Source organism: Bos javanicus, chromosome 17, assembly GCF_032452875.1.
Source record: "Bos javanicus breed banteng chromosome 17, ARS-OSU_banteng_1.0, whole genome shotgun sequence".
Lineage (NCBI taxonomy): Eukaryota > Metazoa > Chordata > Mammalia > Artiodactyla > Bovidae > Bos > Bos javanicus.
The window spans coordinates 50,257,503-50,273,011 of NC_083884.1; the positions used below are offsets into that span (position 1 = coordinate 50,257,503).

General features: G+C 40.6%; 1 protein-coding gene across 1 annotated transcript; it reads left to right on the plus strand.

Annotated features, from left to right (window-relative positions):
• Window positions 1-399: 399 nt before the first annotated feature.
• On the plus strand, window positions 400-947 carry LOC133228472 (small ribosomal subunit protein uS11-like). The gene has a single exon (XM_061383882.1). The coding sequence runs from the start codon at window positions 435-437 to the stop codon at window positions 879-881; it is 447 nt and encodes a 148-aa protein (XP_061239866.1). The 5' UTR covers window positions 400-434; the 3' UTR covers window positions 882-947.
• Window positions 948-15,509: the final 14,562 nt, after the last annotated feature.

Below are 15,509 nucleotides of genomic sequence, written 5' to 3' on the forward strand. Positions count from 1 at the left end.
GAGATGATGTCACATGGGTTAATATTATTAAACCTTAGGCTCCAGTAGGTCTAGGGGCTACGGTCCTCAAGTAGTTAACATCTTCCTTTGGAAGAGAGTTCTAGCATCTGTAGAAATACTCAGGAAATATGTATCAGATACTATTTTCTAGGTACTTCAGTGAGGAGCTAAAGCAGAGGATATGGGGAAACGGTCTGCCCCTGGGGAAGGAACCATAGGAACCAGCTTTGTTACAAGAACACATACAGATTTGAGGTTCAGATTGTCATAAAGTTTAGAGACAGACAATGAGTAAGTTCTACCTTTTTTTTAAGGTGACAAGTCCCTTTTGTATAGCAATTGGAAGAGCAATAGGAAGTAGTCAGGGTTTTTCTGCAATAAATAGTTCTTCTGCCTCTCTTTCCGGTGGTAGAGTCTGGAGAAGACGCGCAGAAATGGCACCTCGCAAGGGAAAAGAAAAAAAGGAAGAACGGGTCATCAGCCTTGGCCCTCAGGTGGCTGAAGGAGAAAATGTATTTGGTGTGTGCCACATCTTTGCAGCCTTCAACGACACTTTTGTGCACGTCACTGATCTCTCTGGCAAGGAAACCATCTGCCGTGTAACTGGTGGGATGAAGATGAAGGCTGACCGAGATGAGTCCTCTCCATACGCTGCCATATTGGCTGCCCAGGATGTAGACCAGAGAGGCAAGGAGCTAGGCATTACTGCCCTCCACATCAAACTCCAGGCCACAGGAGGAAATAGGACCAAGACTCCTGGACCAGGGGCCCAGTCAGCCCTCGACTGCTCAGGGATGAAGATTGGGCGGATTGAGGATGTCACCCCAATCCTCTCCGACAGCACTCGCAGCAAAGGGGGTCGCCGTGGTCGCCGTCTGTGAACAGGACTCCTCAAATTATTGCTTTCTGTTAATAAATTGCTTTGATGTAAAAAATAAATAAATAAATAGTTCTCACTAAACTGTGAGAGAAAAAGGGAAAACTGAAGTTAATATTATTTACTGGAAATGGAGTTTGAAGGTGAAGCTAAAAGGTGGAGATTCAATAATGGTAAACAGTTTATGCATAAATAAACCTAGGCTTAAACAAGACAGACTTTTTTTCTTCCTCTTTTCTAACAGAAAATTCCATAGTGGGTAGTCCAGGGCTAGTGCAGGGGAATTCTCATTGCGGTTATCTTTTAGGCTCATTCTATCTTTCCACTTTGCCATCTTTGTCATTTGATTTCATCCTCAAAGTTGTCTCATGGTGATCACAGGCACCAGTCATTGCATCAGCATTCCAGGAAGTGGGAAGACTATAAAAGGCTAAATGCCAAACTGAGTCAGCATTCTTTTAAGGAGTTTTCATGGAAATTCTACTCAATAGTTTCCACTTAAATCTCACTGTCCAAAAATAGTCAGATTGTGAAAACTAGTCTTCTCTAACCTTTGCTTATAGCTACTTGGACTTATCAGAGCACTGTTACTATGACACACAGGATGAATGGATATTGCTCAGGCAATGTTGGCCTGTCAGCCTCAGAAAGACAATGTTAAAGCAAAACGGGGAGAAATATTAGAATTACTTTTAATGTTTCACAAGCATGTTAATTATGCATGATTTTCCAATTTTTGCCACTGTTTGAGTACCACATCTTCCTTTTCTTAGCCTTGGCCTTTGAATGTACTCATTTTTTTAATTTGATTTTCATTTGTTTGCAAAAAGAACTTTATAGCACACAATAAATGAAAACTGATTTCCCCCTAGTCTGAGTTAGGCATGGTTCATCTGACATTGGTACTATTGACATTTGGGACCAGATAATCTTTGTTGTGGTGATCTGTCTGTCCTAGACAAGGTAAGATGTTCAGTAGCATCCCAGGCCTCTACCCATGAAATATTAAATGTCGGTACTACAAACAAAAATGTCTTTTGGAGGGGGACTTCCCTGATGGGAGTCCAGGGGTTAAGACTGCGTACTCCCAGTGCAGGAGGCCCAGGTTCCATTCTTGTTCAGGGAACTAGATCCCACATGCTGCAACTAACAGCCTAAATGCCACAACAAAGATTCAGCACAGCAAAAAATAAAAAAAAAGTCTCCTTGGGGACTAGGACAGCCAATGTTTCCCTAATGGAAACAATGGTATCACCTCTTATTCCTATAATAAATTCTTTTTCTATAATACTCATTTTAGTTATGTTTCTCTGATGGAATTCTGATGGATACAGAAGATAATAGTAAAATACAAAACAATTAATAATATAAAGTACTTGTGGGATTTTCACATAGAAAAGATTCCAAGCCTGAAGTTGGGTCTCTGCCAAATAGGGAGATTAAAAAGCATAACACCCTGCTAGTATCCAATAGTCTCTCCTCCTAATGGGACCAAAACCTAAAGAGAATTGAAATGGAAATAATTTTTCTCTAAGTGAGTTAATGTAATTTTGTGCCTTGCCTAGTACCACCAAACAGGAAGCCACACTCATCTGTGCTGGCTGATCTGTGCTGGCATTGATCTGATCTAACTAATGGAGAGGAAACCCAGGAACTGAAGGAGATATATCCAAGACTTGGGCAGAGGAGCAACACACTTCCGTTAATTCCTGTATTTTCTAAATCTTGGACATCTTCAAATTCACGATCATCCCACTGTGGGTTTAAGAATGTCAAGACATTCAGGTATCCACAACTCTTGGATCCTAGAACAGGGGCCCCCAACCTCTGGGGTCTAAGGCCTGGTGATCTAAGATGGAGCTGATGTAATAATAATAGAAATAAAGTGCACAATAAATGTAATGCATTTGAATCATTCTGAAACCATCCCCCCATGCTCTCCCTCATCCCCTATCCCACTGTCTTCCATGGAAAAATTATCTTCTGTAAAACTTATCCCTAGTGCCAAAAAGGTTGGGCACTGCTGCCTTAGAACACAAGCTAAGAGGGGCCATGCAACCACAGCGTGGCATTAAGTGAGTCTGGTAACCAGCTACATCCCCAGCATTCTTCAAGGTAATGTGCATTAGACTTTGGCTTATCAAATTGTTTTGGTACCTACCCTCATGGACTATAAAGCCAAATGTGTGATTTATTTAAAAAGTAAAATGAAACAAGATTAATAATAACGTAGCAACAACACATTCTATTCCACATCAAAAACACGTAGTTTATTTCAAGTTAAAAAAAAAAAATTTCACTGACCTCTTCTTTTTGTGAGTATTTGTTGATGGGTTTTGGCCCCTGAAAAGAGACCTTGACCTTCAACTGGACTCAGTCTTCCACTGAGATTCACAGAATCATTTTTCTTCTTTGAACATTCAATTAGAACTGGCACAGAACCATAGTTCCTTGAACTAAAAAACAAAAACAAAAACAAAAACAGTACATTATTTTATTTCTGTCCATAGAGGAAAAAAATCAATAGATTTCTGAGTCATACTTTATTTTATTTTCTTTGTAATGCTAAAATGCATGCCCATGGGTCTATGTAGGATTACAGGAGAGGAGTTAAAAGGTTAAATGGCGGACAAGCTGAAGATCAGTGGCCTCTTACCGGGCGGCGTCAGACTTTTGGACCTCATTTGCATGTGGACTTCAGTTGCATACGGGCCTCATCTGAGTGTGGACCTCAGTTGCACTTGCAAATCTTATTCGGTTAATAAGAACTATGTCCACCTATAGCCAAGGAAGATTTCCCTTCATCTAACCCAGGAGAAACTTGGGTACTTAAACTTACTTTTCCCATCACTGGGATTATTAAATTTGTAATTCAAAACTGAGGTTTAAATTCCCCACAAAGCTGAGACTTTCGGAGAGGGTGGAAAGACATCCATCTGCCTTCAACCGATAATGCCTTTAATATGCGGGGAGGCTTTGGGCTCTGTGCCTTATGATCAGTTATAGAAGTTCATTCTTCCGCGCCTCTGGGCTCAGACATGCAGGAAGCGTATAAATAGCAAGAGCCGGTCCCTATGACCTTCAGGTACGAGGTAACCACTGAGAACCCACAGCCCCCCGGCCCACCCCGCTATGCTCACAGCCTCCAGACCACTCGTCCGAAACTGTTGCCTGGGAGCGTAAATCCCAAACCAGACACCTGAATCTGGAGGTTCTAAACTGATCTCTGCAGGCAGTCCTTTCTCAAAGGGCCTCTTTCTCATCGGCTGTGCCCCTTCAGTGTTAATCCAAGCCTTGTTAAAAACCAAAATAGAGTTGGATCAGGTTGAATTTGAGAGATTTCACGTTCAACTCCACGTCTCTTGGAGAAATGATTTTATCTGGTAACTCTGGGACTTCACATCCATTTTAAATATAGCGGTGGGTACATGGAGATCCCAAACTCCGTAACTATCCCTTCTCCCTGCCCTTCCCCAGGGTAACTATACATTCATTCTCTAAGTCTACGAGTCTTTTTCTGCTTTGTAAATAAGTTCATTGTATCATTTCTTTTTAGATTTTACTTATAAGCAATATGGGCTTCCCAGGGGGTGCAGTGGTAAAGAATCCTCCTTCCAGTGCAGGAGAGGGACAGATGTGGGTACAATTCCTGGCTCTGGAATATTCCCTGGCTCTGGGAGATCCCCTGGAGAAGGAAATTGCAACCCACTCCAGTATTCCTGCCTGGAGAATCCCATGGACAGAGGAGCCTGGCGGGCTATAGTCCATGGGTTTGAAAAAGAGTTGGGCACAACTGAGCACACGTGCACACACACACACATATAAGCAATATGATATTTCTCTATCACAGACTCTAGTCCACACTCAAGAGGAGAAGACACACGGTGGCATGAATACCTGGAGGACACAATCATAGGGGTGTCTTGAATCCTGCCGTCACACTCAGCCTGCAAAAGCCTTCCAGGACTGTGACTGCATCTCACTGAATGTATAGAACGATTTGAGGAGAACTGTCATCTTAACAGTATGGGGTCTTTTGATTCCTATAGTACTATATTTATCATTTCTCTTAAGGATTATTGTAGCTTTCTTGTTGGATCATAAGCTCTAAAGATATCAGTTATGGTGATCTGTAACCAATTGCATAGGACTTTTTGAACTTAAGATGATTTGAAAATTTTTATTTTGGTTCTTTTTAAAATTAATTTTATTGGAGTATAGTTGCTTAACAATGTTGTATTAGTTTGCTGTACAGCAAAGTGAATCAGCTACATGCATATATATATATGCATATATATATCCCCTCTTTTTTGGCTTTCCTTCCCATTTAGGTCACTGCAGAGCATTGAGTGGGACTTCCCAGGTGGTGCTAGTGGTAAAGAAATCACCTTCCAATGCAGGAGATATGAGAGACGCAGCTTGGATCCCTGGGTCTGGAAGATCCCCTGGAGGAGGGCATGCACTCCAGTGTTCTGGCCTGGAGAATCCCATGAACAAAGAAGCCTGGCAGGTTATAGTCCAAAGGGTTCCAACGAGTTAGATATGACTGAATCGACTTAGCATGCATGCAGAGGACTGAGTTGAGTTCCCTGTGCTATACAGTAGATTCTTGTTACTTACCTATTTTATTTATAGCTTCAACAGTGTATATTTGGGACTGATAAAGATGACTTTTTAAAATATCCTTTTCTCCCCCTTTTTTGGATCAGAGGCTATAAAGATGAAGCTGGGAATTCTCTGAAGACATCATTGCTACTAATTTGAAAGAACTTTCTAAGCTTGATGCCATCACACAAAAGAAAGCAAATCCAATGATGTTTTTGCCCCCCTGCTCTGACTCTAACTTTGTGTAAAGTCTGTATCACACCTGGACTTGCCTTTTTCGATTTTAAAACTTAATAATATAGTTTCAGTACTAAATAGGAGACCTCTCACATCATATACAGGGAAACTGAGGTCCAGCAAGCTGAACTGACCAGACTAGAAACTCACTCAGCTGGTCCCCTAACTTGCAGCCCAATATTATTTCTGGTACCTCAGGGTACTCTTGAACTATCCTAAGAGAGTAATTCAGATGCAATGGATTTAGCCCTCCCTGATTCAGCAGTATTTGATATTCCACATAAAATGTACTTGAAATTCAGTGTCTCTGCTGGTGGCTGCTTCCTGTTACACCTGAGCTGTGCCAAGGAGGACAGAGAAGTTTACAAGTAGCTTCAGAGGTAAAATGCATGACTAACATCATACTAGGCTTTCCTAGTGGCTCAGATGGTAAAGAATCTGCCTGCAATGCAGGAGACACAGGTTCGATCCCTGGCTTGGGAAGATCCCCTGGAGAAGGGAAAGGCTACCCACTCCAGTATTCTTGCCTGGAGAATCCCATGGACAGAGGAGCCTGTTGTACTTCAATCCACGGGGTCACAAAGAGTGGGACATGTCTGAACAATTAACACACACACACATTATACCATTCTGCCACCACTTACAAGTGGTGAATTCCCAAAGGCTCAGATTTCTCTGTTTTACAACCCACTCTGGTATTCCTTGGAGAAGGCAATGGCACCCCACTTGTTGGGAGGCCCAGTGCTAAACAGCCTTGAAGGAGAAAGTCCGTGGGAAAATGGCAAAGGGCCAGAAGTACCCAGGCATTTGTGTACTGATTGCTGAAGAACATTTCCTGCCTTTGGCTATGCTCGGCGCCTAGATTTAACAATTAAACATTAAAGACATTGCCTGAGAAAATCGGTCATGGATAAATACATGGGTCACTAAGAATGCGCTGTTCCTTGAAGTACCTTTTACTGATTATATCCTAGTCTTGTATGTGTTCTGCTGGCTGTATGCTCTAAACTCTTTGTTCCTTGCTCCTATAAAAAGGCTTGACTGCAGAAATAAACTTGTCAGTCCTTGCAGAGACTGTCCAAGTGTTGTTCTTTCAGGTTCGCCAATTCCAAGTCCCGGAGACGTATCTCCAATACCACTACAGCACTCTTGCCTGGAAAATCCCATGGATGGAGGAGCCTGGTAAGCTGCAGTCCATGGGGTCGCTAAGAGTCAGACACAACGAGCGACTTCCCTTTCACATTTCACTTTCATGCATTGGAGAAGGAAATGGCAACCCACTCCAGTGTTCTTGCCTGGAGAATCCCAGGGGCGGGGGAGCCTGATGGGTTGCCGTCTATGGGGTCGCACAGAATCGGACACGACTGAAGCGACTTAGCAGCAGCTGGTATTCTTGACTGGGGTCACAAAAGAGTTGGATACAACTTAGTGACTAAATAACAAAAACAACTTTCCAGAACATGGAAACTCTATGTGAATTTTCATAGAGGTTGAAGAAGTGGGTCATGAGGCAAAAAGAACACACAAGTCACTTTAGCTAAGAGTGAAAATTATTTCAGGGACTGAATCTCCAGATCTCTCCCTAAGAGATCAAAAAAGGAAAATAGTCCATTTGTAGTAGGATTTGCCAAAAAAGACTCACATCAGTCAACCATTATGGTTATCTCCATTTATTTTGCTAAAATACTCATGCAAATCCCATTGGCTTGTGTCCCAAGCTCTGCAAAGGCCGCCATATTGCTACCAGGGCTTGGACAGACTGATTGGAAAATCAGTCATCTCAGTTTAAATATGATTTAACACAGCCAATTCAAGAGCTCTTTCTCCCACCAGCCTACAACACCACCCTGTCCAATGGTCCTTCTGCTACTTTCCAGCATTCTCTTTTAAAAATTTTTTCTAACTGGAGGATAATTGCTTTACAGTATTGTGTTGGTTTCTCCCATACGATGTGAATCAGCCATAAGCCATAATATACATATATCCCCTCCTTCTTGAGTCCAGCATTCTCTTTGATGCTGTATTCACATATACTCTGATTTACATGTGCTATGTGCTTCTTGTAAAGTCTCCAAAACTGAGGTGTCCTTTTTTCATTTAAACTCATGACTACATTTTCAGCCTTTGAACATGTAAAAAAAAAAATACCATTTTATAGCTATCTATTTCCATTGTGTTTCTGCTGACCTTGATTATTCTCTACACTTCAAGTGGCAATATCCATGTTTGTGTGTATACATAGATATGTACACAAGTGTGTATGCAAATACATACATATATGCATATACATACGCACACATGTACAGAAGTGTGGGGAAGCAGAAAGGCAGAGTAGGAGGGTTTAGGCATGATCACACTGATTTTTCTTTCCTTATTTAGCCATGAATGGCACTGGCTGAAGGCACTTTAAAGAACATCCATTCTCAATATCCTCCTGATCTCATTTATCTCCCTCAGCAGAACTGAGGCACAATGGGAGCCTCACCTACTGCTTGAGTTTTCAAAAGAATTACTGTGGTAAAAGAGAAAAAAAAAAAAAAACCCACAGCTTTTTCATAAATATGCTACTAAAAATGCACAGTTTCAAGATTTAAAAACATACTGTAAACCTGACCAAAGTTAAACACTATGGCTGATTGCTTCATTAAAAAAAATAGATATATATTAAAACCAGTGTGTTTTTTTCTAATGGAGGATAATTGCTTTACAATGTCATGTCAGTTTCTGCTGTACAAAGAAGTGAATCAGCCATGCTAAGCTGCTAAGTCACTTCAGTCGTGTCCAACTCTGTGTGACCCCATAGACGGCAGCCCACCAGGCTCCCCCGTCCCTGGGATTCTCCAGGCAAGAACACTGGAGTGGGTTGCCATTTCCTTCTCCAGAGAAGGAATCAGCCATATGTATTCATAAATCTCCTCCCTCTTGGAACGCCTTCCCACCCTCACCTTCTCCTCCCACCCCTCCCACCTATTAGGTCACCACAGAGCCTTGAGCTGAGCTCCCTGTGCTATACAGCATCTTCCCACTGGCTATCTGTTTTCCACATGGTAGTGTAAATGTGTCAGTCCTAATCTCCCAGTTCACCCCACCTCCTCTCCCTCCCGTGTCCACTCGTCCGTTCTCTTCATCTGTATCTCTATTCCTGCCCTGCAAATAAGTTTGTCTGTACCACTTTTCTAGATTCCACATGTATCCATTAATATACGATATTTGCTTTTCTCTTTCTGACTTACCTCACTCTGTATGACAGACTCTAGGTCCATCCACATCTCAAAAATGACTCAATCTTGTTCCTTTTTATCCAACTTGTTTTTAAAAGTGTTTCAAAGGTGATCAATCTGAGTAGCAGTTGCCAAGCAGCAGCTGGCACCCTACTTTCCCTAATTTTAAGAATAATGGGGATAATGTCAACAAGTGAATAAAATGTGTTGAATGCTTACAGGTATGTGTACACACAAACATGGAATTATTTCATTAAATTGTGAAGAGAATCCTGAGAGAAAGATGCTTTATCTCTCTTTTAAAATGAGAAGACAGGTAATCAAGGGCCATAAATGCTGTCATGTGTTACAAAATTCTGATATTGAATGAAATTGCCTGAAATTGGCAAGTCTAATTGTGCCACTGGTATCTTCACTTGGAAACTTTCTACTACATTGCAGCTGATTTTATGTAGCATGTTTTTAAAGAGTATATGATGTAAACATCATAAGAATCAGTGGTCGGTGGTATAAAACCCCAGTAGGATAGCAGATGAAATGTATACCCAAGGGAACGTACACCTTGTTTATCCTGCCTTTGATCCACATAGTTCTATGTTATGGTCATTGAAATACACATGTGTGCATCTCAGTCAAAAGATTACAAACTGCAAGAGACACGTGAAAGAATAATCTTTGACATAAAATAAATAGCTAGTGGAAAGCTGCTGTGTGCACAGGAGGTGACTTTGGTGCTCTGCAGAGACCTAGAGGGGTGGGACGGTGAGGAGAGGGAGGCTCTAGAGGGTGGTGATAAATGTACACTTATAGCTGACTCATGTTGTACAACGGAAACTAACAAATTTTAAAGCAATTATCCTCCAATTAAAAACAATCCTATAAGGAACCATTATGGAAAAGGATATTTAAAAAATAATGTGTATATATGTATAACCTAATCACTTTGTTGTACAACAGCAATTACCAGGGTTGTAACTCAATTATACTTCAATAAAAATAATAAAACATTTAAAAAAGAATAATCTTTGAGCCGAGTGCCAATTTTCATCAGTCAGTCATGTAGGCAATTCACTGTTTCGTTTTGATGAAAATAAAATTCATCAGAGGCAAGACAAAGAAATTAAACAAAAAGTTTTCTTTGCCTAATTTGGCCTCCTCCCTCTCCTCCAGTGTGCACCTGACTTCTGCATTAACCAGACCTTCCTAATGGCAGAAATACCTGCCCAACAATAAAGGTCAATTTTTCTCCTTCTGGTATCAGCCATGTAACTGATTGGAGGATAAGATTCCTTTCTCAATCCTGTAAAGGTTCATAATGACCCATCACTCACCTTGTACTTTGGTGAAATTTATGAACAATGCCAATATATCATTTCCCTTAAAGATAAAGATTGGTGCGGAACAGACTGGCCCTGTGACCTGGGAACATACTGGGCCACACCTATACTTACTTATGACCTTATTAATGTAACCAGCTATATTACTGGTATTCTGCCTATTTTATGAGATTATTGCTTCTAGTATTACTAAATGTTTCACTGAGCCTCCGATAAAAATAAGGATGACTTTGCAACATGGAATGATTGACCAATAATATAGTTGTATGAGGTCAATGACTGTAATACTGTAACTGTAAATATAATTTACAGTTGTACAATTACAGTGGGAAGAAGCAATAGGAGGCAACAGTTTCCAATATAAAAGACCAGTAAGATAGATGATCTGGAGGCATTTGCTTACTGTTAACAGAGGCCTAGTCCAGTAATGTCTCTTCCCGCATTGCTCAGTGGTTAAAAGTCTGCCTGCCAATGCAGGAGACATGGGTTCAAACCCTAGATTGGGAAGATCCCCTGGAGGAAAAAATGCCAACCTGTTCCAATATTGTTGCCTGGGAAATTCCATGGACAGAAGAAATCTGGTGAGCTAAAGTCCATAGGGTCACAAAGAGTTGAGCACAGCTAAGCACACACAGAGTCCAGTAATAATGGCACATTGAGTGGCCCGCCAACAAAATCCTCAGCTGACCTGGAAATGAGCACTTCTAGCACCATAGGACAAATGGGTCCTGAAATGCCTCCCAAGCCTTCTTTGAAATTAGACCAAAAGAGAGGGGATTGTAAAATAAAGAATGTTGGCCATCATTGACAAGAATCAAGTCATTAGCCACTGCAGTCATCAACCTACAACACACTGTGAAAAGAATTCAGGGGTGAAGATCAGGATGAGGCATTTCGTGCTCTGGGTTAACTGGCAGATGTTTGCAAAAGAAAATATGAAACAAGTTCAGTAACACAGTGACAGTTACAGCTGGCACTTATACATATATTGGTTACTTCATGTCATTGTTATAAATGCCTGGGAACTATTCCTACTATACCCATTACACAGATGAGAAAACTAAAATAGATAGTAATTTGCCTGAAGTCTAGCAAGTAAATAAGTAAGTAACATGTCTGGGATTGGACCTGGGACAATTTGGCTTCAGGAAATTGCAGTTTTCTATTTCTAAAATCTGAAGTGGGAACTTCTCAGGTTAGCCACTTTTCCAATCACAATGTCAGTGATGGAATTTATTGCATGATTTGCTTTTCAGTAATCACCATTCACTGTGAGAAGTGCTTGTTCAAAGTCATTTGCTGAGTTCGCCAATCACCCAGTGATACTTTCAATGAATCCATTAGAAAAAGCATTTTCTGAGCACCAATTAATCTGTACTTATTAATGAATAATTAGTGTGCAGCATCTAACTCTCTCTTATCCAGACAATGCAAAACCAGGCAGGAAACAGGGATGATTTATATATAAAGAGGATTATGCAAGCTCCTTCACAAATTAATGGAGGTAATAAAACTCACAGCCATTTTTACGCCTAAGCCTTCCCATATTTCAAAATAAAGGCAACTGAAAAGGTTGGTAAGAGTGATGTGCTGAAAGCCAGATCACATCGCCTTGCAAGAGCTGATTGCCAAGCATTTTGTGAGCTTGTTGTAAATATAACCATTATCAAAGAATTTAAAACCAAGCAATGTTCTAATCCCCTGTGAAAGAGATAGTTAACACTATTGCAATGAGCAGTGCTGAAGCTGAAAGAGGTTTCAAGCTAATGAGTCTAGATCTAGTGAGAGTGAAAAATCATTTCAAGTGGATTACATATCAGACACAGTGACAACAAGCTTAATGGGAAGAACAGAGTGAGAGGCGTTGCCATCGGTCAAATCTTGATTGAACTGCAACCGTGTTCTATCTACTGAGACACAAGATCACAAAAATCAACCAAACATCATCTGGATATCAATTAGCTCTATGGAATTTACAATAAATAACATCCTATTTCTATTATTCATTGTAAATGGTGTGTTACACATCCTTTACATCAGAACTACCCATAATAAACATATTTACATATGACATGTTTAACAATTACAAGTATTTTCTCACTATCCCATAAAAAAAGTTTTTTTCTTTTAGTGGCCGTGTAGATAAATAGCTACTATATAAGAAAATTATAAAAGTCATAATATCATTACCTATTCTACTTTAACGTATCTGTATAACAGAGTCCACCAAAACTTAGTAATTTGACTGTTTGTGAGTTGTTTCTGATGAGTTCAAGATTATTTTGTTTATTTAGTTAGTACTTTTATGACTATTTATTACTATTATTTATATTGCTACTATTTATTACTTCTTTTTTTTTTTTTTTGCTGCATTGCAGCATGTGGGATCCTAGTACCCTGACCAAGGATGGAACTCAGAACCCCTGCAGTGGAAGCACAGAATCCCAACACTGGACTGCTAGGGAAGTCCCAGTGATCTGATTTTTCACTACATACAACTCAGTGAAAAATACATACAGTCATCCCTCCATATTCATATCTGCAGCTTCCGAATCTGTGGATTCAACCAACCGCAGATCAAAAAGATCTGAGAAAAAAAAAAAAACCCAGCAAGTTCCAGAAAGCAAAACTTGAGGTTGCCATTCCATTTACATTGTATCAGGTATTAGAAGGGCTTCCCTGGTGGCTCAGAGGGTAAAGAATCTGCTTGCACTGTGGGAGACCCAGGTTCGATCCCTGGGTCAGGAAGATCCCCTGGAGAAGGGAACGGAAACCCTCTCCAGTGTTCTTGCCTGGAGAATTCTATGGAGAGAGGAACCTGGTGGACTATAGTCCATGAGGTCGCAAAGAGCTGGACATGACTTAGTGGCTAACATTTTCACTTTCACTTTCAGGTGTTATAAGTAACTTGAAGATGATTTAGGGAGAATGTGCACAGGTCATGTGCAAACACTGCTATTTTATATATGGACTCCAGCATCCATGGTGTTTGTTATCCACAGAGTGGATTCCTGGAACCAGCTCTCCACAGATACACAGACAACTGTGGTGAGAAATATATTTCATGTCTCACTAGCCATGCCCACACATACATATGTACCACAGAAATAAAATTTTACAAATCTATAATTTCTTTGTCAAATGAAATGACCTTCAATATTTTCTTCTTTCTGTTCTGTTCTATTTTGTTCGGTTCTATTCTACTTCATTTAAGATGTTGGTTTCAGTAAATAAATATCCACACACATACATACATAAAATGTTGGTTTCAACTCTTACTGAATGCCAATGATCCATTGCGACCTGTCAGAGACTTATGGAAAAGTGCTCCCCAACAAATGGATGACAAGATAACATCATTTCCATTAAAAAAAAATACAGTTTGCATTAAAAAAATATATGTTCAGTTCAGTTCAGTTCAGTCGTTCAGTCGTGTCCGACTCTTTGTGACCCCATGAATCACAGCACGCCAGGCCTCCCTGTCCATCACCAACTCCTGGAGTTGACTCAGACTCACGTGCATTGAGTCAGTGATGCCATCCAGCCATCTCATCCTCTGGTGTCCCCTTCTCCTCCTGCCCCTAATGCCTGCCAGTGTCACAGTCTTTTCCAATGAGTCAACTCTTCGCATGAGGTGGCCAAAGTACTGGAGTTTCAGCTTCAGCATCATTCCTTCCAGAGAAATCCCAGGGCTGATCTCCTTCAGAATGGACTGGTTGGATCTCCTTGCAGTCCAAGGGACTCTCAAGAGTCTTCTCCAACACCACAGTTCAAAAGCATCAATTCTTCGGTGCTCAGCCTTCTTCACAGTCCAACTCTCACATCCACACATGACCACAGGAAAAAACCATAGCCTTGACTAGACGGACCTTTGTTGGCAAAGTAATGTCTCTGCTTTTGAATATGCTATCTAGGTTGGACATAACTTTGCTTCCAAGGAGTAAGCGTCTTTTAATTTCATGGCTGCAGTCACCATCTATAGTGATTTTGGAGCCCCCAAAAATAAAGTCTAACACTGTTTCCACTGTTTCCCCATCTATTTCCCATGAAGTGATGGGACCAGATGCCATGATCTTCGTTTTCTGAATGTTGAGCTTTAAGCCAACTTTTTCACTGTCCTTTTTCACTCTCATCAAGAGGCTTTTTAGTTCCTCTTCACTTTCTGCCATAAGGGTGGTGTCATCTGCATATCTGAGGTTATTGATATTTCTCCCGACAATCTTGATTCCAGCTTGTGTTTCTTCCAGTCCAGCGTTTCTCATGATGTACTCTGCATAGAAGTTAAATAAACAGGGTGACAATATACAGCCTTGATGTACTCCTTTTCCTATTTGGAACCAGTCTGTTGTTCCATGTCTAGTTCTAACTGTTGCTTCCTGACCTGCATACAAATTTCTCAAGAGGCAGGTCAGGTGACCCTGGTATTTCCATCTCTTTCAGAATTTTCCACAGTTTATTGTGATGCACACCAGTCAAAGGCTTTGGCATAGTCAATAAAGCAGAAATAGATGTTTTTCTGGAACTCTCTTGCTTTTTCCATGATCCAGAGGATGTTGGCAATTTGATCTCTGGTTCCTCTGCCTTTTCCAAAACCAGCTTGAACATCAGGAAGTTCATGGTTCACATATTGCTGAAGCCTGGCTTGGAGAATTTTGAGCATTACTTTACTAGTGTGTGAGATGAGTGCAATTGTCTGGTAGTTTGAGCATTCTTTGGCATTGCCTTTCTTTGGGATTGGAATAATCATGTATTTTTTACATAAAAATACATTTTTCATTAAAAAACTATTGCAATAATTGCAACCTTGTGCACTATACAGTTTGTGGAATTCTCCAGGCCAGAATACTGCAGTGGGTAGCCTTTCCCCTCTCCAGAGGATCTTCCCAACCCAGGGACTGAATCCAGGTCTCCCGCATTGCAGGCAGATTCTTTACCAGCTAAACTACAAGGGAAACCCAAGCATTTCACAGTATATGTAAATCAAGTCATCACATCATATGCCTTAAACTTATACAGTGACATATGTCAACTATTTCTCAATAAAACTGGGAAAAAAGCCCATAGACTGGAATAGGGATTTAAAAAGAAATGTGTTACAGAGATACAGTGAGACATAGAGGGACCTTAGGTTGTTATGTATATTGTTATATGAAAGAAGCCAATCTGAAAGGTTGCATACAGTATGAGTCCCACTCTATATCATTCTGGGAAAAACAAAGCAATGGAGACAAT

Bases quoted from the DNA above. Each gene is read 5' to 3' on its own strand.
- LOC133228472 (XM_061383882.1), top strand. From the start codon at position 435: ATGGCACCTCGCAAGGGAAAAGAAAAAAAGGAAGAACGGGTCATCAGC.